At 47.2% G+C, this 26,850-nt stretch overlaps 1 protein-coding gene across 3 annotated transcripts in view; it reads left to right on the plus strand.

Moving 5' to 3' along the window:
- The window catches only part of LOC120020314 (zinc finger protein 521-like), a 163,969-nt gene that overhangs the window by 53,154 nt on the left and 83,965 nt on the right, over positions 1–26,850 (plus strand). For 2 of the 3 annotated variants that reach the window (XM_038963886.1, XM_038963887.1), the window contains exons 4-5: positions 20,072–23,637; positions 23,997–24,081. In XM_038963886.1, coding sequence (XP_038819814.1) covers positions 20,428–23,637; positions 23,997–24,081 — 3,295 coding nt within the window. In that variant the 5' untranslated portion in view covers positions 20,072–20,427. The remainder of the gene's footprint in view (positions 1–20,071; positions 23,638–23,996; positions 24,082–26,850) is intronic. The other variant, XM_038963888.1, reaches the window with a different exon arrangement.

A 26,850-nucleotide genomic window follows, 5' to 3' on the forward strand; every position in this document is an offset into this window, starting at 1 on the left:
ACATGTTGTGTATATTACAGTAGGGTACTATTCAAATGGTCTGTACTACAGCAGGATAGCCAGATAAATGTTGTGCTGGTGTCGTTCCAGTCTGTAATACTGTTAATAGCCCAGTGTATAGAAGAGTAATTAGCTGATATGGATGTAGCTGTCAGTGATAACTGATATTGCGGGACTATTACAATAATTCCCTGGAATGATGATCCTTGAAATGGCTTCAGCACACTAAGCTGCCCATTGCTGATGGACGTCAGATTACTAACTGACTCAAACACCATAACCAAATCCTCCTCTGCTGCCAGAAAGTTGTGGCAATGCGCGTAATGTTTTCTAGCATAAGGTGCTACTATATGTACTGAAGATCCAAGGTCCTGAGGTTCCTAGAATCCTATAGTTGCCAACCTAGAACTCTAGATTGTAGTAAATATGAGCCACTATGTACACTGAGTGTACAAACATTAGAAACACCTTCCTAATATTGAGTTGCACCCCCTTTTTCCCTCCGAACCGCCTCAATTCGTCGGGGCATGGACTACAAGGTGTCGTAAAGCGTTCCAGAGGGATGCTGGCCCATGATGACTCCAATGCTTCCAATGGCTACTATAGGATTCTTGACTGTGTCAAGATGGCTGGATGTCCTTTGGGTGGTGACCATTCTTGATACACACAGGAAACTGTTGAGCGTGAAAAACCCAGCAGCATTGCAGTTCTTGACACACTCAAATCGGTGCGCCTGGCACCTACTGTACTACCATACCCCATTCAAGGGTACTTAAATCTTTTGTCTTGCCCTTTCACCCTCTGAATAAAAACATACACATCCAAGGCTTAAAAATCCTTCTTTAACCTGTCTCCTCCCCTCCATCTACACTGATTGAAGTGGATTTAACAGGTGACATCAATAAGGGATCATATCTTTCACCTGGATTCACCTGGTCAGTCTATGTCATGGAAAGAGCAGGTGTTCCTAAAGTTTTGTACTCTCAGTGTATATTCAGACTCACTATATCTGTGAGAGTCCATGTGCTGTTTATGGGTTGATTTGAATGTGAAACGATGCTAGAGAAAGTCTTCCTTCAGATCTTAATTCCATATTGAATGGGTGATGATGATAATTCATCCGGGGGCGTTGTTTGGCAGTCAGATTGAGTTCCTCTCTGGAGAACACACTAAATATAGCCTCCCAGGTGGTGGAGATGGGAGATGTGTAGCTAAGTAAATGGTTACCAAGCCACACAGATCGAGAGAAAGCTCATGCTACGTAAATACGGATCTGAGAGGGAGAGAGGGACACAGAAGAAGGGCATTATGGGGACCACAGCAATTTGTTTGTGATGGTGATGATTCCATGATTGAACCCGAGTCCTTGGAATTTGGGGATGGCCCTTTCCTGTTTCAGTATGGCAAATTAAAGTTTTCAACATCTACGTAGGTGGCCATGTAAACTTTTCAATATAGGCTACACCAGGTTAGACTTTTGCTGATAAATTGATACACAGCAATACGTCAATGCGTAGTGATTAATGAATAAAAACAATGTAGTCACAATGTAGTCATTTGTCAGACGTGATCCAGGCCTAACTTACACTCTGCTCAGCAAATCCTCCGCAATGATAAGTCTGTCCGTAAAATACACAACAATGTTTTTTAGAGTGCGTTGTCATCGTGATGCGATGAACACCCTGGATACCGGCAGAAAGAAATGAATAGGAGGGAAAACAAAGCCATAAAGCCAACCCCCCTAAATGTGTCTGCCATTTGACGACTCCATACTGTACACACATTGCATGGGACTCCTGGCACGGTTCCTCAGTCAGGGAGCGGAGGTTGGAGAGACAGAGGGGGAAGTGTTGATCAGGGGCCTGGCCCATCCTCCAGAGACCATCCTCTCTTCCTGCCTCTCTGTTGTAATGTGGACACAGTTTGAGAATACGAACAGGTTTAACGGCAGCCCAGAATTACTCTTAAAACAAACATAAAAACAGAGCCGACCCGCTATTAACTATCAGTAAAACAATCATTAGAGGGTTTGTGATAATTGTGTCAGAGGGGAGATAGATCAGACGAGTTAGGGAGCGGAGAAGAAGCAGGAAAATATAGCTGTTGTGGCGGTGGCGCCTTTGTTACATTTTGCTGTTGATTTCGTTTCTACCATTGATCCACCCATCCATCTGTCCCTCTCTCCTCTGCTCCTTCCTTCTCTCTCCCTTGGATTGGGAGGGGAGTGGAGCCTTCTGGCTTTGGAGGAGCGGGATGAAGATGTTTATTCATCTGGAGCGTATTAGAGTTATGATTAAGGAGAACAGGGAGGAGGAGGAGAAGGAGAGGAGGAAGGTGACGTCTGTAGCCTCCGCTCAGAAACCAGGCACAGGCGCCCAGGGAAGGGGTTGGAGTTTACCTGGATCTCTCTCTCTCCCCCTCTCTATCCCTCTTTCCGCCTGTCCTCTCAACTCTCAGCTCAGCTAATTATTAATGAATGCGGTTTCTGTTGAACCTCTGAGAAGTGTCAGCGCTCCAGTCATCTGAGGGTTAGGAAATCTTGACATTTAAGACAGGGATGCATAAAAATACATGTCTTGCTTGGGCTGTTTGCTTGTTTTCCTTCCTCCCTCCCTCCCTCCCTCATCCCTCCATCCCCCTCTCCTCTCCACCGTGGTGTATGTTTTCCACTCCCTCCTGGACTGTCTGGAGTTGTTCTACCACTGACAAGCCCACATGGCATTGACAAGCCCACATGGCATTATCAAAGGGAAAGCCAGAGTGGATTAATCAGGGGAAGGCAATGCCATGGGTTAGAGGTCAAGGGTCAGGGTGTCTGTCTTGCACCTAATGCTAGCACCTAGTGTCTGTCTGTCTGTTGTTAGCCTCTCCTTGGTTCCATGCTTGACCTGTCTCAGTACTGTAGCTAGCGCCGTGCCCTGTGGCACTGGAGGTCTTTGAAACAGGCGATTGTCTAAACATCAGTCGTGTTCTTAGTGATGCGACGTTGAAAGGTTTCCACTGGTTGGAACATGATAAGAATTAAGTGGTTCAATAAAGTAAACATCCACAAATTCTCCACAGATTCTCAATTTTGTGATTATTTTGTCTAATTCTTGAAATTGAATTGAATTTTTTTCATTTAATTTAAATATTCATTTTAAAAGCACTTGGTTCATAAAGAATAGATAGCACCTCCAGAAAGTTGCCGTGCCAACCCAATTTTAATGAAGCGGCAAACCATTCATTAACTCAGCATATTTCCATGGCTCCGGGGGCGCAGAGTATACACACACACACACACACACACACACACACACACACACACACACACACACACACACACACACACACACACACACACACACACACACACACACACACACACACACACACACACACACACACACACACACTACATGACCAAAAGTATGTGAGCACCTGCTTGTAGAACATCTCATTCCAAAATCATGGGTATTAATATGGATTTGGTACCCCTGTGTTGCTTTAACAGCCTCCACTCTTCTGGGAAGGCTTTCCACGAGATCTGGAACATCGAGATGGAACATCTGGAACATCGAGATGTTGGACTTGCGTCCATTCAGGCACAAGCGCATTAGTGAGGTTGACACTGATGTTGGGCCATTAGGCCTAACACGCAGTCGGCATTTCAATTCATCCTTAAGGTGTTCGATGGAGTTGAGGTCAGGGCTGTCTGCAGGCCAGTCAAGTTCTTCCACATCAATCTCGATAAACCATTTCTGTATCGACCCCCTTTTTTGCACAGGGCATTGTATTGCTGAAAGAGGAAAGGGCCTTCCCCAAACTGTTGTCACAAAGTTGGAAGCACACAATCATCTAGGGTCTAGGGTCATTGTATGCTGTAGCATTAAGCTTTCCCTTCACTGGAACTAAGGGGCCAAGCACGAATCATGGAAAAACAGCCCCAGACCATCATTCCTCTTCCACCAAACTTTACAGTTGGCACTATTCATTCGGGCAGGTAGCTTTCTCCTGGCATCCGCCAAATCCAGATTCATCCGCCGGACTGCAAGATGGTGAAGGGTGCTTCATCACTCCAAAGAACGCGCTTCCACTGCTCCAGAGTCCAATGGCGGTGAGCTTTACACCACTCCAGCCGCCATTAGCATTGCGCATGGTGATCTTCGGCTCACTCCCGACTAACAGTTATTGTGCTCACTTTGCTTCCAGAGGCAGTTTGGAACTCGGTAGTGAGTGTTGCAACCGAGGACAGACGATTTTCACGTGCTACGCGCTTCAGCACTCAGCGGTCCTGTTCTGTGAGCTTGTGTGGCCTACCACTTCGCTGCTGAGCCGTTGTTGCTCCTACACATTTACACTTCACAATAACAAGCACTTGTTATTACTACAGTTGACCAGGGCAGCTCTAGCAGGGCAAAAATTTGACAAACTGTCTTGTTGGAAAGGTGGCATCCTATGACGGTGCCACGTTGAAAGTCACTGAGCTCTTCACTAAGGCCATTCTACTGCCAATGTTTGTCTATGGAGAATGCATGGCTATGTGCTTGATTGTATACACCTGTCAGCAACGGGTATGCCTGAAATAGCCAAATCCACAAATTTGAAGGGGTGTCCACATACTTTTAGTGGTGTAGTGTGTGTGTGTGTGTATATATATATACAGTTGTGTTTTATTTAGTTTTCTCACAGAAAATGTGATTTATGTACATTTACCCAAGGTGATGTGTAGAAGAGGGTGAAACCAGGGGTGTGAAATGTGTCAGGGCTTGAAAACTATTACGGACTACAAAGGGAAACCCAGACGCGAGCTACCCAGTGACGCGAGCCTACCAGACAAGCTAAATGCCTTTTATGCTCGCTTCGAGGCAAGCACGAGAGCACCAGCTGTTCTGGACGACTGTGTGATAACGCTTTCGGTAGCCGATGTGAGCAAGAGCTTTAAACAGGTCAACATTCACAAAGCCACGGGGCCAGATGGATTACCAGGATGTGTACTCAAAGCATGCGCGGACCAACTGGCAAGTGTCTTCACTGACATTTTCAACCTCTCCCTGACCGAATCTGTAATACCTACATGTTTCAAGGAGACCACCATAGTCCCTGTGCCCAAGGAAGCAAAGGTAGCCTGCCTAAATGATTACCACCCCGTAGCACTCACGTCGATAGCCATGAAGTGCTTTGAAAGGCTAGTCATGGCTCACATCAACAGCATCATCCCAGATACCCTAGACCCACTCCAATTCGCATACCGCCCCAACAGATCCACAGATGACGCAATCTCAATCGCACTCCACGCTGCCCTTTCCCACCTGGACAAAAGTAACACCTATGTGAGAATGCTGTTTATTGACTACAGCTCAGCGTTCAACACCATAGTGCCCACGAAGTTCATCATTAAGCTAAGGACCCTGGGACTAAACACCTCCCTTTGCAACTGGATCCTGAACTTCTTGACGGACCGCCTCCAGGTGGTTAGGGTAGGCAACAACACGTCTGCCACTCTGATCCTCAACACTTGGTCCCCTCAGGGGTGTGTACTTAGTCCCCTACTGTACTCCCTGTTCACCCACGACTGCGTGGCCAAACACGACTCCAACACCATCATTAAGTTTGCTGACAACACAACAGTGGGAGGCCTGATCACCGACAACAATGAGACAGCTTATAGGGAGGAGGTCAGAGACCTGGCAGTGTGGTGCCAGGACAACAACCTCTCCCTCAATGTGAGCAAGACAAAGGAGCTGATCGTGGACTACAGGAAAAGGAGGGCCGAACAGGCCCCCATTCTCATCGACGGGGCTGTAGTGGAGCGGGTTGAGAGTTTCAAGTTCCTTGGTGTCCACATCACCAACGAACTATCATGGTACAAACACACCAAGACAGTCGTGAAGAGGGCACGACAACACCTTTTCCCCCTCAGGAGACTGAAAAGATTTGGCCCGGGTCCCCAGATCCTCAAGAAGTTCTCCAGCTGCACTGTCGAGAGCATCCTGACCGGTTGCATCACCGCCTGTTATGGCAACTGCTCGGCATCTGAACGCAAGGCGCTACAGAGGGTAGTGCGTACGGCCCAGTACATCACTGGGGCCACGCTTCATGCCATCCAGGACCTTTATAATAGGCGGTGTCAGAGGAAAGTCCAAAAATTGCCAGAGACTCCAGTCACCCAAGTCATAGACTTTCTCTGCTACCGTACGGCAAGCGGTACCGAAGCGCCAAGTCTAGGACCAAAAGGCTCCCTAACAGCTTCTATCCCCAAGCCATAAGACTGCTGAACAATTAATCAAATGGCCACCGGACTATTTACATTGACCCCCTCTCCATTTGTTTTGTACACTGTAGCTACTCGCTGTTTATTATCTATGCATCGTCACTTCACCCCTACCTACATGTACAAATCACCTCGACTAACCTGTAACCCCGCACATTGACTTGGTACAGGTATATAGCCTCGTTATTGTTATTTTATTGTGTTACTTTTTATTATTTTTACTTTAGTTTATTTGGTAAATATTTTCTTAATTCTTCTTGAACTACACTGTTGGTTAAGGGCTTGTGAGTAAGCGTTTCACGTTAAGGTCTACACTTGTTGTATTCGGCGCATGTGACAAATAAAGTTTGATTTGATTTGTATTAATTATGGAAACCGTTTACCGTTTAAGAACCAAACGGAAGCAAACAGAGCAAAACAAGAGTTTATATTAGACAAATGTGTTCAGTTTGCTTCTGTTTAAAAAAAATTGCAACAGAATCGGCAGAATGAATACACCCGGGGTAAAAGAGGGTGGTAGAACGTAGCAGCACGCTGTGGTTCTCCGGCATGTTGTTCACTGGGTCTCCAGCCTGTCTACCTGCCTAGCCTGCCGCAGTGGTGAGGGAGAGGGACCAGTACACACTGCCTCCCCATGTAGTACCCAGACCCAACCCAGCACTCCCTCCCTCAGAGCCAGTGCAGTGAGGCAAGCGGTGATGGGCCGTGCTGGGGGACAGATTGTCACTCCTCCTCCCCCTGCCCACACCCCCTCCCTACTCCCCCTGGGAGGCCCACGGGGGCTGGGGGTCCAGCCAAGGCCTGGGGCGGGCCGGAACCTACTTCCTGCTAGTGTGTTCTCTTCTCTCCTGCACTACCTGACATGGTCAGCTATCTGTTCTTCCTCTGATCAGCCTTGAGTTGAACAGCAACACTACTTTATGGCTGTGTTGATCTTGTAATAGTGAATAGCTGGGTTAGAATTACACCAGATCTCAGAATTCTTACTGAACAGTACAGAGCACTAAGGTTCTTCTACATGAAGATGTTATACATGACACCTTTAAAGTACCCATCATACACAGGTCATACACCTTGCTCTCTTATCTACATCTGCCTTTATTATGTTCTGTCATCTTCTTTCAGGATAGACAAATAGTTTAATTGGTTTCTGCTCACACGTCTCTTCTGTCTCCAGGACATCAGAACAGTGGGATCAGGGCCCATGATAAGTAATGGAACCGCTCTCCTCTCGTCCTCTCCTCGCTCTGTCTCACTCTCCCCTTCCATGTCTTCATGGAAAGATAAAAGCCCCAGCTTGTAAAGGATGACTGGCTGCCCTACTTTCCCTCCGCTGGCCCTCCATTTGTCTGCGTTTCCTGGGACACCACTGGGGCGCTGTGATTTCTGGGACAGTGACCAAGTGCTCCTGTCTGTGCTGGGGGACGTGGGTAATGTGGACAAAGTAGTTGACAGTTTGCTGGTTACCCGTGGTTGGGGCAGACAGAGCCGTGAGGGCCGGTATAATGGACACCAGGCCACTGAGACAGCTAGGCAGCAGTTTGATGTAACAGCTAGTGTGTTAGGCCCTGTGTAAAAGTTGACTGCCATTTTGATGTGTCTGTCTGTGTGTGTGTCTGTGTGTTGTGTTTTGACAAGGCGTGTCATTATGAGCATGATGTTATGGGACGAGACACGTTGCTACGGCACCATTGAAACCCTGGGAAACGCACCCTTCTATCAACCACGGTCTCTTCCTCCCTATCTCCCTGTCTCGTTCTCTGTCCTCCCATAACACACCCCTCCCTCTCTGCTCTCTCTCCTCCTCCTCCAGTAATGTTGCCGTGGTCCCCTCTCCCTTTCCTCCTAAAGCGTGGCAGATTTGATTGATCTTTGGCAGGGGGCGACTGGGGCCTGACATTTCTCACAAATGTGTAAAAAAACACATTGTGTTTGCTGAAAGAGTGGGAGAGGGGGGAGTGAGTGAGAGAGAGAGAGAGAGAGAGAGAGAGAGAGAGAGAGAGAGAGATGGACAAGAGATGATAATATTCTAGTTCTACCTTTGTGTGTGAGTGTGTGTGTGTGTGTGTGTGTGTTTTAATATCTGTGTGAAGCGTCAGTCGTAGTATGTGTGAGACTGGTGCAATAAGCCATGTCTGGCCACCTGGCACTTCTCTTTGAGAGCTGCTGGGAATGTTCAGCACTCCATTTTGACTGGATGTGATTTCTCTTTAGCCAGGGCCGTAGCAGTGTAGCAGTGTAGCAGTGGCACTGTGTGTAAGCCTTGGGGCTGGTCTCGCTCCAATAGCTCTGCGTGGGGTCCTGAGTCGGCTCAATGATCCAGTCATCTGAGGAGAACTGGAATTAGCCTCTAAATTGAAACCATTGAAACCCCTTTTTTCATGGCAGCAAAATGGGAGTCTCTAGCTAGCTAAGCTAAAGCCTCTCGCCATTTTCTAGCCTCCACTTATTAGATATTAAGTGGTTGTGTCACATACAGCACTGAACATGATATCATGTTGTTCAAACGCATATTGCTATTTGGAGCTTCAGAATGGGATGTGCTTTGAGATGACACATCAACAGTCTCGAGGGGATTGTTCTACTACTTTTACCAGCAGCTGTAAAGGATGCCTTGTTCTTCTTCTCTGAAGTGGGGTCATAGTGTTATATCAGATGCGTTGGCAGTTCTTTGTTTATTCAATGAATATCCAATCCCTGCTGTGCGAAACACACACACACACACACACACACACACACACAGGCTCATATACTCAAGCACGCACGCACGACCACACACACACACATACACTCTTAGAAAAAAGGGTTGCAAAAGGAATCTGGCTGTCCCATACAGAGAACCGTTTTTGGTTCCATGTAGAACTCTTTTGGCTCAATGTAGAACCCTCTGTGGGAAGGGTTCTACATGGAACTAAAAGGGGTTCTTCAAAGGGTTCTCCTATGGGGACAGCCGAAAAACCCTTTTAGATTCTATATTGCACCTTTTTTCTAAGAGTGTACTCACACACACACACATGCACACACACACTCACACTCACACCCTCACTTATGTACATGAGCACTGACACATTAACACAAACCGTTCCTAGGGAAATCCCTATAAAGATCCCTGGTAAGATACAAAGATATGAAGATTATGTTTTTTGAATTTAGAAAAAGTGTTCTCTCCAACATGCAAATATGGAACAGGATTTTTACAAAAGTCTAGTGGTAGAATTGGCAGAGGATGAATAAAATAAGATAGTGGATTTGGATATGAGTGGCCTGGCTCAGTAATAAGAGTTGAGGTGCTCTATCCACCCCTGTTAATTTCTGTCAGGCAGAGATTAGATGCCTTGAACTGCTCCCAGGACCCCAGACAGGAAGTCACAGGTGCCAAAAGTGAGTCATTCCCAAAACATGGCCCTTGGAAGTTTAACAGTGTTTTGGTGTTATGACTGGATAAAGAAAACAATCACAAGCAGCTTGTCTTCAGTCGTTAAAGTTGATGTCCATAACAGGGATTCAGGGGCAGAGGCCGTAGACTGACACAGAGACTTGTCTGATTTCATTTATCGCGCTTAGCAAGCTGAGAGGGAAAAACCCATGTCACCTATTCTGTCAAATTGTCACAGTTATGATGACAGGCCAGAGAGATGTGCAGTTACACTGTACTACACTCTACCCACTGGGCACAGACCTGAATTCAATGTCTATTCCCCGTTGTTTCAACGTAATTTCATTGAAATGACATGGAGACCATGTTGATTCTACCAGTGTGTGCACAGTGGGTAGAAGTATATACTATGAGATGCTAGAACTTACATTATTAATATTTTCACCCACCTAAACCATGACCACACCTGTGACTTCCCTGCTTTCCTTCTCAATATGTTTTATAGTGAAGACATGGGGAAGAATTGGCTTGGACCCCTTTTACTACACGAAGCCCTGCTTATCCATCACGACTGGACTACCGACGTAATCTGCCCAAGGTTTTTTTTCCAACAGGCCCCTCCGTCGCGACGTCCCCTGAATGACCGCTAGCTGTCTTGAGCATATTGGACTGTTAGCTGAAGAGATCCATCGGCCAATTTCTTTGGCCACTATACCTATTTTGCCAATTGGACTGAACCCCTTTGCTACACGGAACCCTACTACTCAATCACGACTGGTCTATTCGACGTAACTGCACGAGGAGGCTATAACACACTTCCTCCGTCGCCACGTCCCTCTAAGGCCCTTCTGCTAGCTTGCTAGCCCCAGCCTGCTAGCTGTCTGAATCGCCGTGTCCCCAGCCAGCCTAACTATTCACTGGACTCCTAGGATCACTCGGCTACGCATGCCTCTCCCTAATGTCAATATGTCTTGTCCATTGCTGTTCTGGTTAGTGATTATTGTCTTATTTCACTGTAGAGCCTCTAGCCCTGCTCAATATGCCTTAGCCAACCCTTTAGTTCCACCTCCCACACATGCGGTGACATCAGCTGCTTAAAATGTTTCGAGAGACAATATCTCTCTTATCATCACACAATGCCTAGGTTTACCTCCAATGTATTCACATCCTACCATACCTCTGTCTGTACATTATGCCTTGAATATATTCTATCGCGCCCAGAAACCTGCTCCTTTTACTCTCTGTTCCGAACGTACTAGACGACCAGTTCTTATAGCCTTTAGCCATACCCTTATCCTACTCCTCCTCTGTTCCTCTGGTGATGTAGAGGTTAATCCTGGCCCTGCAGTGCCTAGCTCCACTCCTATATATATATATATATTTTTTTTTTATATTCCCAGGTGCTTTCATTTGTTGACTTTTGTAACCATAAAAGCCTTGGTTTCATGCATGTTAACATTAGAAGCCTCCTCCCGAAATTTGCATCCTGTAGCACAACCTCAAAAAAGTTCTGGGACACTGTAAAGTCCATGGAGAATAAGAGCATCTCCTCCCAGCTGCCCACTGCACTGAGGCTAGGAAACATTGTCACCACCGATAAATCCACTATAATTGAGAATTTCAATAAGCATTTTTCTACGGCTAACCATGCTTTCCACCTGGCTACCCCTACCCCGGTCAACTGCCCTGCACCCCCCACAGCAACTCGCACAAGCCTCCCCATTTCTCCCTACAAATCAGCCGGGCTAGACAATCTGGACCCTCTCTTTCTTTCTACAATTATCTGCCGAAATTGTTGCAACCCCTATTACTAGCCTGTTCAACCTCTCTTTCGTATCGTCTGAGATTCCCAAAGATTGGAAAGCTGCCGCGATCATCCCTCTCTTCAAAGGGGGAGACACTCTAGACCCAAACTGCTACAGACCTATATCTATGCTACCCTGCCTTTCTAAGGTCTTCGAAAGCCAAGTTAACAAACAGATTATCGACAATTTCGAATCCCACCGTACCTTCTCCGCTATGCGATCTGGTTTCAGAGCTGGACATGGGTGCACCTCAGCCACGCTCAAGGTCCTAAATGATATCATAACCGCCATCGATAAGAGACATTACTGTGCAGCCGTATTCATCGACCAAGCCAAGGCTTTTTCGACTTTGTCAATCACCACATTCTTATCGGCAGACTCAACAACCTTGGTTTCTCAAATGACTGCCTCGCCTGGTTCACCAACTACTTCTCAGACAGAGTTCAGTGTGTCAAATCGGAGGGCCTGTTGTCCGGACTATTGGCAGTCTCCATGGGGGTGCCACAGGGTTCAATTCTCGGGCTGACTCTCTTCTCTGTATACATCAATGATGTCGCTCTTGCTGCTGGTGATTCTCTGATTCACCTCTACGCAGACGACACCATTCTGTATACTTCTGGCCCTTCTTTGGACACTGTGTTAACTAACCTCCAGACGAGCTTCAATGCCATACAACTCTCCTTCCGTGGCCTCCAACTGCTCTTAAATTCAAGTAAAACTAAATGCATGCTCTTCAACAGATCGCTGCCCGCACTTGCCCACCCGTCCAGCATCATTACTCTGGACGGTTCTGACTTAGAATATGTGGACAACTACAAATACCTAGGTGTCTGGCTAGACTGTAAACTCTCTTTCCAGACTCACATTAAGCATCTCCAATCCAAAATTAAATCTAGAATCGGCTTCCTATTTCGCAACAAAGCATCCTTCACTCATGCTGCCAAACATACCCCCGTAAAACTGACCATCCTACCGATCCTCGACTTCGGCGCTGTCATCTACAAAATAGCCTCCAACACTCTACTCAACAAATTGGATGCAGTCTATCACAGTGCCATCCGTTTTGTCACTAAAGCCCCATATACTACCCACCATTGCGACCTGTACGCTCTCGTTGGCTGGTCCTCGCTTCATACTCATCGCCAAACCCACTGGCTCCAGGTCATCTACAAGTCTTTGCTAGGTAAAGACCCGCCTTATCTCAGCTCACTAGTCACCATAGCAGCACCCACCCGTAGCACGCGCTCCAGCAGGTATATCTCACTGGTCACCCCCAAAGCCAATTATTTTTGCTGCCTTTCCTTCCAGTTCTCTGCTGCCAATGACTGCAAACATCACTGAAGCTGGAGACTCATATCTCCCTCACTAGCTTTAAGCACCAGATGTCAGAGCATCTCACAGATCACTGCACCTGTACATAGCCCATCTGTAAATATCCCATCCAACTACTTCCTCCCCATACTGTATTTATTTATTTATCTTGCTCCTTTGCACCCCAGTATCTCTACTTGCACATTAATCTTCTGCACATCTATCACTCCAGTGTTTAATTGGTATATTGTAATTACTTCGCCACCATGGCCTATTTATTTCCTTACCTCCGTTATCTTACCTCATTTGCCCACACTGTATATAGACTTTCTACTGTATTATTGACTGTATGTTTATTCCATGTGTAACTTTGTGTTGTTGTATGTGTCGAACTGCTTTGCTTTATCTTGGCCAGGTCGTAGTTGTAAATGAGAACTTGTTCTTAACTAGCCTACCTGGTTAAATAAAGGTGAAATAAATAAAAAGAATGGGGTCACAGAAACAAACCAATTTGAGCTAACAGATACTGTAAGGTAGCTATATTTTTGCAGTAAATGCTTGAAGTCAAGCGCAAGTCAGCTTGAGGGGTCCTTAAGAGCAGCGTCGGTGTGTGTGCAAGAGCAGTAATGGCACCAGGTCTCTGACTGAAAGGCTTATTTGAACAGTAATATTTACACAGTGAGAGCTAAAAATGAACATGAGAGGTGGCACACAAAGCGAGTGTAGACTGGATTGGAGGCTCAGTGTGTGTGTGTGTGTGTGTGTGTGTGTGTGTGTGTGTGTGTGTGTGTGTGTGTGTGTGTGTGTGTGTGTGTGTGTGTGTGTGTGTGTGTGTGTGTGTGTGTGTGTGTGTGTGTGTGTGTGTGTGTGTGTGTGTGTAGGGTAGTTTTGGGAGTGTTTCAGTAAAATCTTGATGTATAGGATAGAAGTAATGTAGGTGCCCAATGGTTATGTGTATAGAAAGCTGATATGCCAATAGACTTTTGTAAACAGCAGTAAACTGAGCCAAACAATATTTTCGTTTTTAAACCACCATTCCCTGTAGACCTCCAACTCAGATGAAACAAAAAGAGAACACATTTACATTATTATTATTTTTTAAACTCTTGTAGAAAAAAAACCAGACTAAACAGATGTCAAATGAGTTTCCAGCTGTCCCGGTGCAAAAAAGCAGATACACTATATATACAAAAGTATGTGGACAGGCCTCAAAATTCACCTATTTCAGCCACACCTGTTGCTGACAGGCATAGAAAATCAAGCACACAGCCATGCAATCTCCATAGACAATCATTGGCAGTAGAATGGCCTGAATAGCTCAGAGACTTTCAACTTGGCACCGTCATAGGATGTCACCTTTCCAACAAGTCAGTTTGTAACATTTTTGCCCTGCTAGAGCTGCCCCAGTCAACTGTAAGTGCTGTTACTGTGGAGTGGAAAGGGCTTGGAGCAACAACGGCTCAGCTGCGAAGTGGTAGGCCACACACTTACTACCCAGTTCCAAACTGCCTCTGGAAGCAACGTCAGCACAAGGACTGTTCGTCAGGAGGAGAAATGGGATTCCATGGCTAAGCAGCCGCACACAAGCCTAAGATCACCATGTGCAATGCCAAGCATCGGCTGGAGTGGTGTAAAGCTCGCCGCCATTGGACTCTGAAGCAGTGGAAACGCGCTCTCTGTAGTGATGAATCACGCTTCACCATCTGGCAGTCTGACGGACTAATCTGGGTTTGGTGGATGCCAGGAGAACGTTACAGTTGAAGTCGGAAGTTTACATACACTTAGGTTGGAGTCATTAAAACTCGTTGTTCAACCACTCCACACATTTCATGTAAACAAACTATAGTTTTGGCAAGTCGGTTAGGACATCTACTTTGTGCATGACACAAGTAATTTTTCCATCAATTGTTTACAGACAGATTATTTCACGTATAATTCATTGTATCACAATTCCAGTGAATCAGAAGTTTACATACACTAAGTTGACTGTGCCTTTAAACCAACTTGGAAAATTCCAGAAAATTATGTCATGGCTTTAGAAGCTTCTGATAGGCTAATTGACATAATTTGAGTGAATTGGAGGTGTACCTGTGGATGTATTTCAAGGCCTACCTTCAAACTCAGTGCTTCTTTGCTTGATATCATGGGGAAATCAAAAGAAATCAGCCGAGACCTCAGAAACAAATTGTAGACCTCCACAAGTCTTGTTCATCCTTGGGAGCAATTTCCAAACACCTGAAGGTACCACGTTCATCTGTACAAACAATAGTACACAATAGTAGTATAGTATAATAGTATAAACACCATGGGACGACGCAGCTGTCATACCGCTCAGGAAGGAGACGCGTTCTGTCTCCTAGAGATGAACGTACTTTGGTGCAAAAAGTGCAAATCAATCCCAGAACAACAGCAAAGGACCTTGTGAAGATGCTGGAGGAAACAGGTACAATTGTATTTATATCCACAGTAAAACGAGTCCTATATCGACATAACCTGAAAGGCCGCACAGCAAGGAAGAATCCACTGCTCCAAAACCGCCATAAGAAAGCCAGACTACGGTTTGCAACTGCACATGGGGACAAAGATCGTACTTTTTGGAGAAATGTCCTCTGGTCTGATGAAACAAAAATAGAACTGTTTGGCCATAATGACCATCGTTATGTTTGGAGGAAAAAGGGGGAGGCTTGCAAGCCGAAGAACACCATCCCAACCATGAAGCACGGGGGTGGCAGCATCATGTTGTGGGGGTGCTTTGCTGCAGGAGGGACTAGTGCACTTCACAAAATAGATGGCATCATGAGGCGGGAAAATTATGTGGATATATTGAAGCAACATCTCCAGACATCAGCCAGGAAGTTAAATCTTGATCGCAAATGGGTCTTCCAAATGGGCAATGACCCCAAGCATACTTCCAAAGTTGTGGCAAAATGGCTTAAGGACAACAAAGTCAAGATATTGGAGTGGCCATCACAAAGCGCTGATCTCAATCCTATAGAAAATTTGTGGGTAGAACTGAAAAAGTGTGTGCGAGCAAGGAGGCCTACAAACCTGACTCAGTTACACCAGCTCTGTCAGGAGGAATGGGCCAAAATTCACCAAACGTATTGTGGGAAGCTTGTGGAAGGCTACCTGAAACGTTTGACCTAAGTTAAACAATTTAAAGGCAATGCTACCAAATACTAATTGAGTGTATGTAAACTTCTGACCCACTGGGAATGTGATGAGAGAAATAACAGCTGAAATAAATCATTCTCTCCACTATTATTCTGACATTTCACATTCTTAAAATAAAGTGCTGATCCTAACTGACCTAAGACATGGAATTTTTACTAGGATTAAATGTCAGGAATTGTGGAAAACTGACTTTAAATGTATTTGGCTGAGGTGTATGTAAACTTCCGACTTCAACTGTATCTGCCCGAATTCATAGTGCCAACTGTAAAGTTTGGTGGAGGAGGAATAATGGTCTGGTGCTGTTTTTCATGGTTTGGGTTATGCCCCTTAGTTCCAGTGAAGGGAAATCTTAACACTACAGCATGCAATGACATTCTAGGCGATTCTGTGCTTCCAAATTTGTGGTAACAGTTTGGGGAAGGACCTTTCCTGTTTCTGCATGACAATGCACTAAGCGAGGTGTTGAAGAACTTGACTGACCTGCACAGGAGAATTCTCATCAGCCCTGCACTGAGCCCTGACCTCAACCCCATCGAAAACCTTTGGAATGAATTGGAATGCCGATTGCGAGCCAGGCCTAATTGCCCAACATCAGTGCCCACCTCACTAATGCTCTTGTGCCTGAATGGAAGCAAGTCCCCGCAGCAATGCTCCAACATCTAGAGGAAAGCCTTCCCAGAAGAGTGGAGGCTGTTATAGCAGCAATGGGGGGAACAACTCCATATGAATGCCCCGAAAGAGATGTTCGACGAGCAGGTGTCCACATACTTTTGGTCATGCAGTGCATCTCTAGCTTAAACAGACGGATTTTGATGGGGATTTATTTATTATGTAAATTTGATTTCCGTGGGGCCGTGGAAATTGTAGGCTAAGGGTTAAAGGAAAGAAGGGAGGGGTGGAGAAGGAGAGAGTTCAGAGAGAGAGAGAGAGAGACCAACCGATTGAGCAAGAGAGAAAAGAGGCTAGAGAAAGATTGAGGGGCTAATGTAAGACTGAGGAAAGAACCCAGTGAGAGAGACCAGAGAGAGAGAGAGGAAAGACTCCAGAGCCCAGAGAGAGAGCAGGGTAGAGGGACAGGCCCTAAGATGGAGGTCTTCCTCCCAGGACGTGACAGGCTGTTGGCTGTAGGATGATCAGGAAGGCCTTGGCAGGCCAACAAAGACAGCCCTTCAGCTGCAGGGTGTACTTTTTCAGGCCCCAGCATCCCCTTTGGCAGCGGCACAGAGAGTGCTGGCGTGCAGAGGCCCCAGAGACGGACGGACGGACGTGAAAGAAAAGGCCTTCTCGGCTCCCTGTTATTTACTCAGGCTGACGAGGACCTGGCCATTTCTTGTCTGGGTGAAGGAGGGGAAAAACAGGAGGGTCTCTCTATCTCTTAGGTCTCCTGGGGTTGAACAGTGCTTTCATCTGCCGTTGTTCACACACTTGTCTTGACGGTCGTGTGTGTGTTACCTGAGCTGTTGACCTCAAGCACCATGGTGATATATGATGGCCACCCTCCTTTTTGAGATATGGTCAAATATTTTGTGTAGTAAACACAAGTTATCTCAAAAGTACTAGCTTCGAGGAGTCAGTAACCACCTGTTTGTCGAAAGCCATATCAGTGGGCCTTTTGAATGGTACACCAACGTCCTTTCAGAACGAGACAACGCATTAGTGAGAATAAGAACAGTACAGAGAAAGCAGCGTAGATATGATTCAGAAGACATTGGAGAACACGTGTACGATTAACAATACTGTACTCACATGTCCAATGTCAACACAGCTGTAATGTCTACACACAGATCATTAATTCACTTGTGTTAATCAACAATGATGCACCATGAGAATGTTAATTCAATTAGGCGTTGGACAGTTCAACTCAAATGATGACCCACTTGTATAATCCTTGTGTACATTACTCATGACTCCCGCTCCCCCGCTGTTTGGTATGTCTGTTGACTAATGTATGCAGCTCAGTGTAATAAAGACATTATATACATTGTATAAATGAACTAAACAAAGAACGGAGGAGGCAGCCTTGACAGCATCGCAATGTCTGCCGGCCGTGCCATCATCATTTAAGACAAGCAGTATTTAATTAAATATATATTTCCTGTATCTGGCTATGTGTTTGTTTGTTTTGGTGTTGTCTCCGAGCCAACATGTTTGACTGTAAGGCATTGGTTAGGGTCATTTCTCTCTGCTCTGCTGTCTACTCCTACCCTGGGAGTGTGTGTGTGTGTGTGTGTGTGTGTGTGTGTGTGTGTGTGTGTGTGTGTGTGTGTGTGTGTGTGTGTGTGTGTGTGTGTGTGTGTGTGTGTGTGTGTGTGTGTGTGTGTGTGTGGAGGAGGGCATTCCACTGACTCACCCATCCTCCCTCCAACCAGAAAAAAACAACATGGATGAACTACATAAAGAAAGAAGATAAATCAGGCAAGGTTTGGTTTGCTGCTCCTTGGGTTTGACTCAGAGCTTGTGCAAAGTGGGCAGTGTGCCAGGGACAGGGGGTGAAGGGGGGTCGGAGGTGGGAGGTAGGCAGGCCGTCCTCAATGTGCTGCTTTCAGCAGTTTGGAGGGGCAGGGGAATAACCTCCGACCCCATCTGTTTCCTGAAGATAGGCCCTGACGGGTGTAAGTACTCAGTGAGGGCATGTTATCCTGACTAAGGGCAGATCTCTCTCCCCAGCAAAAACAACAGAATGGGAGGGAGGGAAGGGGGGTGGGGGTGGGGGGGAGAGAAAGACTTATTCGTCAGCTAAAAGATAGCATGGTGAAGGGGAAGGTTGGATCCTGGAATGATCAGGGCTTTATGCTTTTCCTTTGTCCATCCCATGAATCTGTGCAGTTTCCTCTTGTTTTTCCCGTTCCAAGTTTTGGCCTTTTGACTTTGGCTTTCTTTCCGAAGGGGTTGGAATTACGTTGTTTTATTTAAATAAGGAAGTTCACAGCACTTAGAATTCGGCAGAGGGAAGAAGTGGTCTATCACCTTTTGAACCTGCTGGAAACTGGTTTTCTGCATTTTCCATTTTATATCACACTGTGTTCTGTATTCCGCACCATTGGAATGTCAATGAATAACCGATTGTGATAAAGAGACAGTAAATGAAAGATAAAAACGATGGCACGTACTTTACTGCACCTGCTTGTCCTTGGGTGAAGTATTTATCCTCCCCGTGCTCCGCCCATCTCTCTCTCGCTCTCGCTCTCTCTCTCTGACCTCACCCTAACCCTACACAGTGCCCCTAAAGCACCGGCTGCCTTATGGCTCCATTCAGCCAGTGTTCACTCAGCTGAGCCAATATTCTATAATCTAATATCCATAGACTAATTGTCAGAACAGACCGCTTCTCCCTTACAAAGTCATTCGTTTGCGGTCGTGACGAGAGTGCTATTCTTACGTATGTGTCGACAGTGTGTTTGAATTACTGTGCATTTATTTGTTTAAATTCTCCCTTAAAATGTTCTAAGATGTGGACTTTTGTTTTCTTCTCTCCCTTGACATAAGGTCATTTTAAAGTCTATTTCTTCTAAACTATTCAGGTAATTTTTTAAGAATAATAGAAATTGTCTAATTTACCTGCTGTGGGGGTTACTTCTGGAAGCTCCCCATTGCCTTGTGTTGGGGATTAAATGTCAGAGAGATTTTAAGTCACAGCGGGCTAAGCCATTACATGGCCACATACAAGGTTAATTGTGGTAAAATAATTTACATTTTTCTTTCCTTACCTGTAATTACACTTTGAATAGCAGGTTGAAGTGTAGGTTTTTAGATAATTCATAAGGCGAGGAATTGTTACCTCTGAGAGGCAAGCATAATGCAGTAGCAAGAGAAAAAATGTCCAAGTAACAAAGGAATGTAAATTCATACTTAGCTACCTTGCAATTACCATACTGACTAATGCCACAGCAGCCCACCTTTACTATTTAACAGAGCTGAGACAAATGACTTCCTAATGAGATTTGACAAAACACCTTCTCTCTTTCTCCCTCTCCCTCTTGTTCCTCATTTTCGCCTTCTTCTATCTCTTATGCTCTCTCTCTTATGCTCTCTGTCTCTCTATCTCTCTCTCTCTATCTCTCTCTCTCTCTTATGCTCTCTGTCTCTCTATCTCTCTCTCTCTATCTCTGTCTCTCTATCTCTCTCTCTCTGTATCTCTGTATCTCTGTACAGACGGTGTTGATCTCGAGGATGATCCTTCCTGTTCTTGGCCTGCATCATCTCCATCCAGTAAAGACCAGACTTCCCCCGGCCACTGTGAAGACTATGATTTTGGCGAGGATGAAGGGGGCCCCGGCCTGCCGTACCCGTGCCAGTTCTGCGACAAGTCCTTCAGCCGTCTGAGCTTCCTGAAGCGCCACGAGCAGAGCCACGGTGACAAGCTCCCCTTCAGCTGCACCTTCTGCAGCCGCCTGTTCAAGCACAAGCGTAGCCGCGACCGCCACGTCAAGCTGCACACCGGCGACAAAAAGTACCACTGTGGCGAGTGCGACTCGGCCTTCTCACGCAGCGACCACCTCAAGATCCATATGAAGACCCACGCCTCCAACAAGCCCCACAAGTGCCCTGTGTGCCGCCGGGGCTTTCTCTCCTCCAGCTCCCTCCATGGACACATGCAGGTCCACGAGCGGGGCAAAGACGGTAGTGGCGGGGGGCCAGGCAGCGGCCTCTCCAGGGAGGAGTGGAAGCTGAAGGAGACGAGGAAGTGCAGCCGCTGCGAGGAGGGTTTTGATGTCCCTGAGGAGTTGCAAAGGCACATCGCCGAGTGCCACCCAGAGTGCTCTCCGTCGGAGGACGGGGGCCTGTGTGGCGCCTTGCAGTGCATCTATTGCCACGAGCCATTCAGCGACGAGGGTGTCCTGCTGACCCACATTGACCAGGCCCACAGCCGCGACCGCAAAGGTCACAACTGCGCCGTCTGCTCCGAGCACTTCCTCTCTGTGGAGGACCTGTATGCCCACATGGACGTCCACCAGCTCCCCGAATCCAGTAACCACAGCAACAGCCCATCCCTGCTCACTGTGGGCTACACCTCTGTCTCCAGCACCACCCCAGACTCCAACCTCTCCGTCGACAGCTCCACCATGGTGGAGGCAGCCCCGCCCATACCCAAGACCCGGGGGAGGAGAAAGAGGGCCGCCCAGCACACCTCACACGACATTGGGGGCCGCTCGTCCAAGCAGCCCAAGATCTGCTACAGCTGTATCTACTGCAACAAGCAGGTGTTCTCTAGCCTTGCCGTGCTTCAGATACACCTGCGGACCATGCACCTTGACAAACCCGAGCAGGCACACACCTGTCAGTTCTGCCTAGAGGTGCTTCCCTCCCTGTTCAACCTGAACGAGCACCTGAAGCAAGTGCACAATGCCGAGGACCATGTCACCCTGCTGGGCAGCCTGCCTGACACCCTGCTTCAGTGTAATTTCTGCACCGAGGTTTTAAGTGACCTCAACGCTCTTCAAGAACACATCCGCTGCTCCCACAGCTTCCCCAGCCCCGTGGCCAAGGAGAGTAACGCCTTCTTCTGTCCCCAGTGCTTCATGGGGTTCCTGACTGAGACCACCCTGGAGGAGCACGTCCGTCAGACCCACTGTGATGGGGGCAGCCTGCGTTTCGACTCCCCCCTAGAGGTGACTTCTAAGGAGCCCATTGTGGAGGTGTACTCCTGCTCCTACTGCACCAACTCGCCCATCTTCAACAGTGTTCTGAAGCTGAACAAGCACATCAAAGAAAACCACAAGAACATTCCTCTGGCGCTGAACTACATCAACAATGGAAAGAAGTCTCTGCGGACCCTCAGCCCTTCCTCACCCATATCGATTGATCAAACTTTCCTTCATGGTTCCTCCTCTCGCAGCAATCGTGGCACTAGCGAGTTCATCTGCAACCAGTGTGGGGCCAAGTACACCAGCCTGGACCTGTTCCAGACCCACCTGAAGACTCACCTGGATGGGATGCAGCCCCAACTCAACTGCCCCCAGTGCAACAAGGACTTCCCCAACCAGGAGTCCCTGCTGAAGCATGTGACGGTCCACTTTACCATCACCTCCACTTACTACATCTGTGAGAGCTGCGACAAGCAGTTCACCTCAGTGGACGACCTGCAGAAACACCTGCTGGACATGCACACGTTCGTGTTCTTCCGCTGCACCCTCTGCCAGGAAGTGTTTGACTCCAAGGTGTCCACCCAGCTCCACCTGGCCGTCAAGCACAGCAATGAGAAGAAGGTGTACCGCTGCACCTCCTGCAACTGGGACTTCAGGCACGAGGCCGACCTGCAGCTGCATGTCAAGCACAGCCACCTGGAGAACCAGGGCCGGGCCCACCGCTGCATTTTCTGCGGGGAGTCCTTCGGCACGGAGGTGGAGCTGCAGTGCCACATCACCACCCACAGCAAGAAGTATAACTGCCGCTTCTGCAGCAAGGCCTTCCACGCCATCGTACTTCTGGAAAAGCACCTGAGGGAAAAGCACTGTGTGTTCGAGGGCAAGGCCCAGAACTGTGGTGCGAATGGATCCACCACCGGAGGAGCGGACCACCACCCGGCGGCCAAGGATGACGCAGAGCTACAGGGTCTCCTGTCCAACAGCCATGGTGCAGGAGCGGCAGGATCAGGAGGCGTGTTGGAGTCCCCAAACAACCACGATGGGAGTGAGGAGGAAGTGGACACCGCTGACCCCTTGTTTGGGTGTGACATCTGTGGGGCGTCATACACCATGGACTCACTCCTCACCAACCACCAGTTCCGAGACCACAACATCCGCCCGGGCGAGAGCGCCATGGCGAAGAGGAAGTCGGACATGATCAAGGGCACCCACAAGTGTAACGTCTGCCAGCGCACCTTCTTTTCAGAGGCAGGTCTGAGGGAACACATGCAGACCCACCTGGGCCCCGTCAAGCACTACATGTGTCCCATCTGCGGAGAGCGTTTCCCCTCGCTGCTCACATTGACCGAGCACAAGGTGACCCACAGCAAGAGCCTAGACACGGGCAGTTGCCGCATATGCAAGATGCCCCTGCAGAGCGAGGAGGACTTCATGGAGCACTGCCAGATGCACCCCGACCTGCGGAACTCCCTGACGGGCTTCCGCTGTGTGGTATGCATGCAGACCGTCACCTCCACCCTAGAGCTCAAGATCCACGGCACCTTCCACATGCAGAAGACAGGCACCATGTCCACCAACCACCCCATTGGCCGCACCACCAATCTCGCCTCCCACCACCAGAACCAGCATCACCACCAACAACACCACCAGGCCAACCAGAAACTCTTCAAGTGTGCCTCGTGCCTGAAGGAGTTCCGCTCCAAATCTGACCTGGTGAAGCTGGACATCAACGGGCTGCCTTACGGGCTGTGTGCCGCATGTGTCAGCGCCGCCGGCTCAAAGAGCTCCAGCCCCACGGTGATGAATGGAGGCAGGCAGCAGCAGCAGGGAGGGGGAGGAGCCACGACCCCAGCCATGCCTGTAACAGCATGGACTGCTCAGACGGAGAGACTCAGCCCCAGAGAGGGGAAAGGCAAGCCGCCCCATTCATCGTCATCGCCCTCCTCCTCTATCTCCTCGACCGCCACCAAGACGCGGTGCACCAGCTGCAACGTGAAGTTTGAGTCGGAGGCTGAGCTGCAGAACCACGTCCAGACAGTGCACAGGGAGCAGGGAGGGGACAGCAACAGCGGGCATCTCAGGACCCCACAAGTCTCCCCCATGCCCAGGGCCAGCCCCTCACAGACTGAGGAGGTGAGAGAACTTAATACAATGGAGATGAACACAATGAGCCAGTTTCCCGGACAGAGATTAAGCCTAGTCCTAGACTATAAAGCTATTTCAATGGAGATTCTTAATTGACCATGCCTTTTAGTCCAGGACTAGGCTTAACATGTGTCTGGGAAACCCATATATTATTTAACTAATGTGTTAGAAAATGGCCAAATTAGAAAAGTATCCAAGTTTTTGGGTTGTCCAGTCAGCTTGTTGATTGACCGCACACATTAGTTATAGGATCTCTAGCCAAAGAAGTGCTCAGTACGAATGTGAAATTGATGTACTCTAAAACCATGTGTCCTTGGGTTGTCCTTTTCTCTTGGTTTCTTGCTTAGAAGAAGACCTACCAGTGCATCAAGTGTCAGATGGTCTTCTACAGTGAATGGGACATTCAGGTCCACGTGGCCAACCACATGCTAGGTAAGAGAGGTTACTCAGTTCTTATTTTCTCTCTATGTTTATGGTCATTTTTTTTAGGAACCGTCTCAAGTAGTCAAACAAAGGAATATCTGTTCAATATGTTGTTTAACTATTCAACATATTTCCCCAAGATATTACATTTATATTACATTTTGGTCATTTAGCAGACGTTCTTATCCAGAGCATATTATTACACGTGGCTTTACATCTTTCACATTCTCCCTTTAGTATAGTACTAAATACACCCTTTGTTGTAGTACAAATAAGTACTGCATAACTATATAATATTCAATCCTCTATTTTGATACCTTGTGAACTGATGATGGTAGCCTCTGTGAAACACAAGCATGAACATGATGTGTGTGCCTGCCCTTGATATTCAGACATTTTGGTCTGTCAGTGCTGAAATGCCTGATCCTGTATGAAATGTATAAAAACCACAATGTAGCACAATTTGATGCATGTAGACTAAGTTCATCAGACAAGATTCTAGATACACTTGAATCAAATGTTATTCAACACATTATTATTCTGAAAGCTTGACAAAGAGTACACTCTTCTGTTCTATAATTCTCAAACGTCTTTACTTTTGCCGTTCATTTGTATGCAGGTAGAATAATTAGCAGAGAACACACAATTCAAAACCCAGGCTTCTTTCTTTCTTGCCTGAATTAAGTAGGCGTCTGAATTCCAGTCTCACCTTCCTTTATTCATTCATTTATTCATCTCGTTTGGCGGCTCTTTCATTACACTGCATTATCTGTTGTCTTCAGTGGGAGAGAGACTCATTGATCTGGAACCAACCCGCCTCTCTGTTTGGGATGCGCTCCTAGGCGCAGGTGAATTTAAACACGGCGGGCAATTCTATCAGGACCGCTGGGCAATTCTATCAGGAACACACTGTTTGTGCATAAACAATCACAGGCATGTGATTTGTGATTTTGATTTTGTGCTGTGTGTGTGTGTGTGCATGTGCGTGTGTTTGTCTGTGACTGAAAGTGTATAAATGTGTGGTTGGTTTGTATTCATCTGATCTGCTCTCTCTACACTACTGGGGGTGCCTAATGCAACACCATGCTACCACTAGTCCTTTCTCTATCAGAGGCTGGCATGGTGCACGCTGTTTTGGTACAAAACAACCCCCCTACTGGTTACTTTATGTCTTTCAGCCACACATACTATTCCCCCATAATGTTAGAATCCAAACAGTTTCAGAAAAAGAATGGATAGACGATTGGTTTATTGAAGGATGTCCTACTTTTCTGACTCTATTCAGAATAAATACCAATGTGCGATGGATCAAAATAAAATGTTGATTTATGGAATGTATGAAAAAATTATACACTTCAAATAGATCAAATTGAAATAGATATAACAATAAATGCTTAGTAATTGCCTTAACTTATGTTATTACACCAACATTGTTCGGAGGTGACCTTGGTTTGTTGTATATGCTGAGGAATGTCTCTCTCTGCTCTCCCTATCCAACAATGGGAGGGTTAAACCCAGAGCAGGCTGTTATTACCACAAAGACAATTTGGCCCCAAAAACCCCTGAAAACCCCACCTTCCTCATTTAGAAAAAAACTCTAAATACCTTCTTTCTCTCTCCCTGAAAAAGGGACACTTTCTCCCTTTAATGGCCATCTGCACAGGACAGGGGAAACGGGGGTCTGGGGTCATCTCCGCTCAGCTGTCAGCGTTATTAGCCTAGGTAATGGAGCAGTCGCTGGATTCATAGGGGTGCTGTTTTCAACCCATGCCCCGCTCCACTCCTGCCCCCCTTCGCACTGGTGTCGCTTCACACTGATAACTCTATATATAGTGATGTGGCCTGACATACCACTATCGCTAAGTGTATGGAATAACAGGGCCCGAGAATTGTCTCACCGACCGAGACAGGACAATCTCAGCTGTCTATCTTTGTAATACAATAGTCTCCGAACGTAAGCCAAGTGCACTCTGTCTCCCCCTTCCTTCCTTCCTTCCCCTCTCTCCCCCATCCTAACCAAAAAGCTAGCTTTCCCTCCCCCTATCCTAACCAAAAAGCTACCTTTCCCTCTCCCCCCATCCTAACCAAAAATCTAGCTTCCCTCTCTCCCCCATCCTAACCAAACAGCTAGCTTTCCCTCTCTCCCCCATCCTGACCAAAGTGGTAGCTAGCTAGTGGCCTCCTCGTTTATACATCTGCCAGCACATTTTGATGCATGGGTATTATACTCGGATGATGACAGACCAACCTCCTATTCTCCAACAGACAGAAAGCACAGCTCTGGTGCATTGCTACTCAACATTTAGCATGATATTCGGGGAAAAGGAAGTGGGGGGGTGACCGTGAATGGCTGTAGGAGGAGTGTGCACTACACTGCAGAGAAGCCCTAGCATGGCTAAACCAGAATGAACCATTGTCCCCCATGCGAATGCCGCATTCAGTCTGGTTTAACCAGGCTAGACCAGTCCTGGCCAAGTCCTGGAAACAGCCCCATGTGTCTTAAGATGGAGGCTGCAGCCTGCTAAGGCCCAGATGGATCAGTACACATTTGCTGTACAGCTGGTCGCTCTGTTTGGGGACCTGGTGTGATACTCCTATGGAGAAAAAAATGATATCGCCACCATCCAAGGAGCAATTTAATAGCAGCGCAGAAGACAGCTGGCCACTCTTTAGTTTAGAGTTTTTTTTTGGCATGGCGCACTTACAGAATTGAGGGTGTCCGATTCATCTCCAGAGACAAACACATTTATACTGCTTTCAGCTGTTGTGGTCATCAAC

Source organism: Salvelinus namaycush, chromosome 25 (assembly GCF_016432855.1).
Source record: "Salvelinus namaycush isolate Seneca chromosome 25, SaNama_1.0, whole genome shotgun sequence".
NCBI classification, from domain to species: Eukaryota; Metazoa; Chordata; class Actinopteri; order Salmoniformes; family Salmonidae; genus Salvelinus; species Salvelinus namaycush.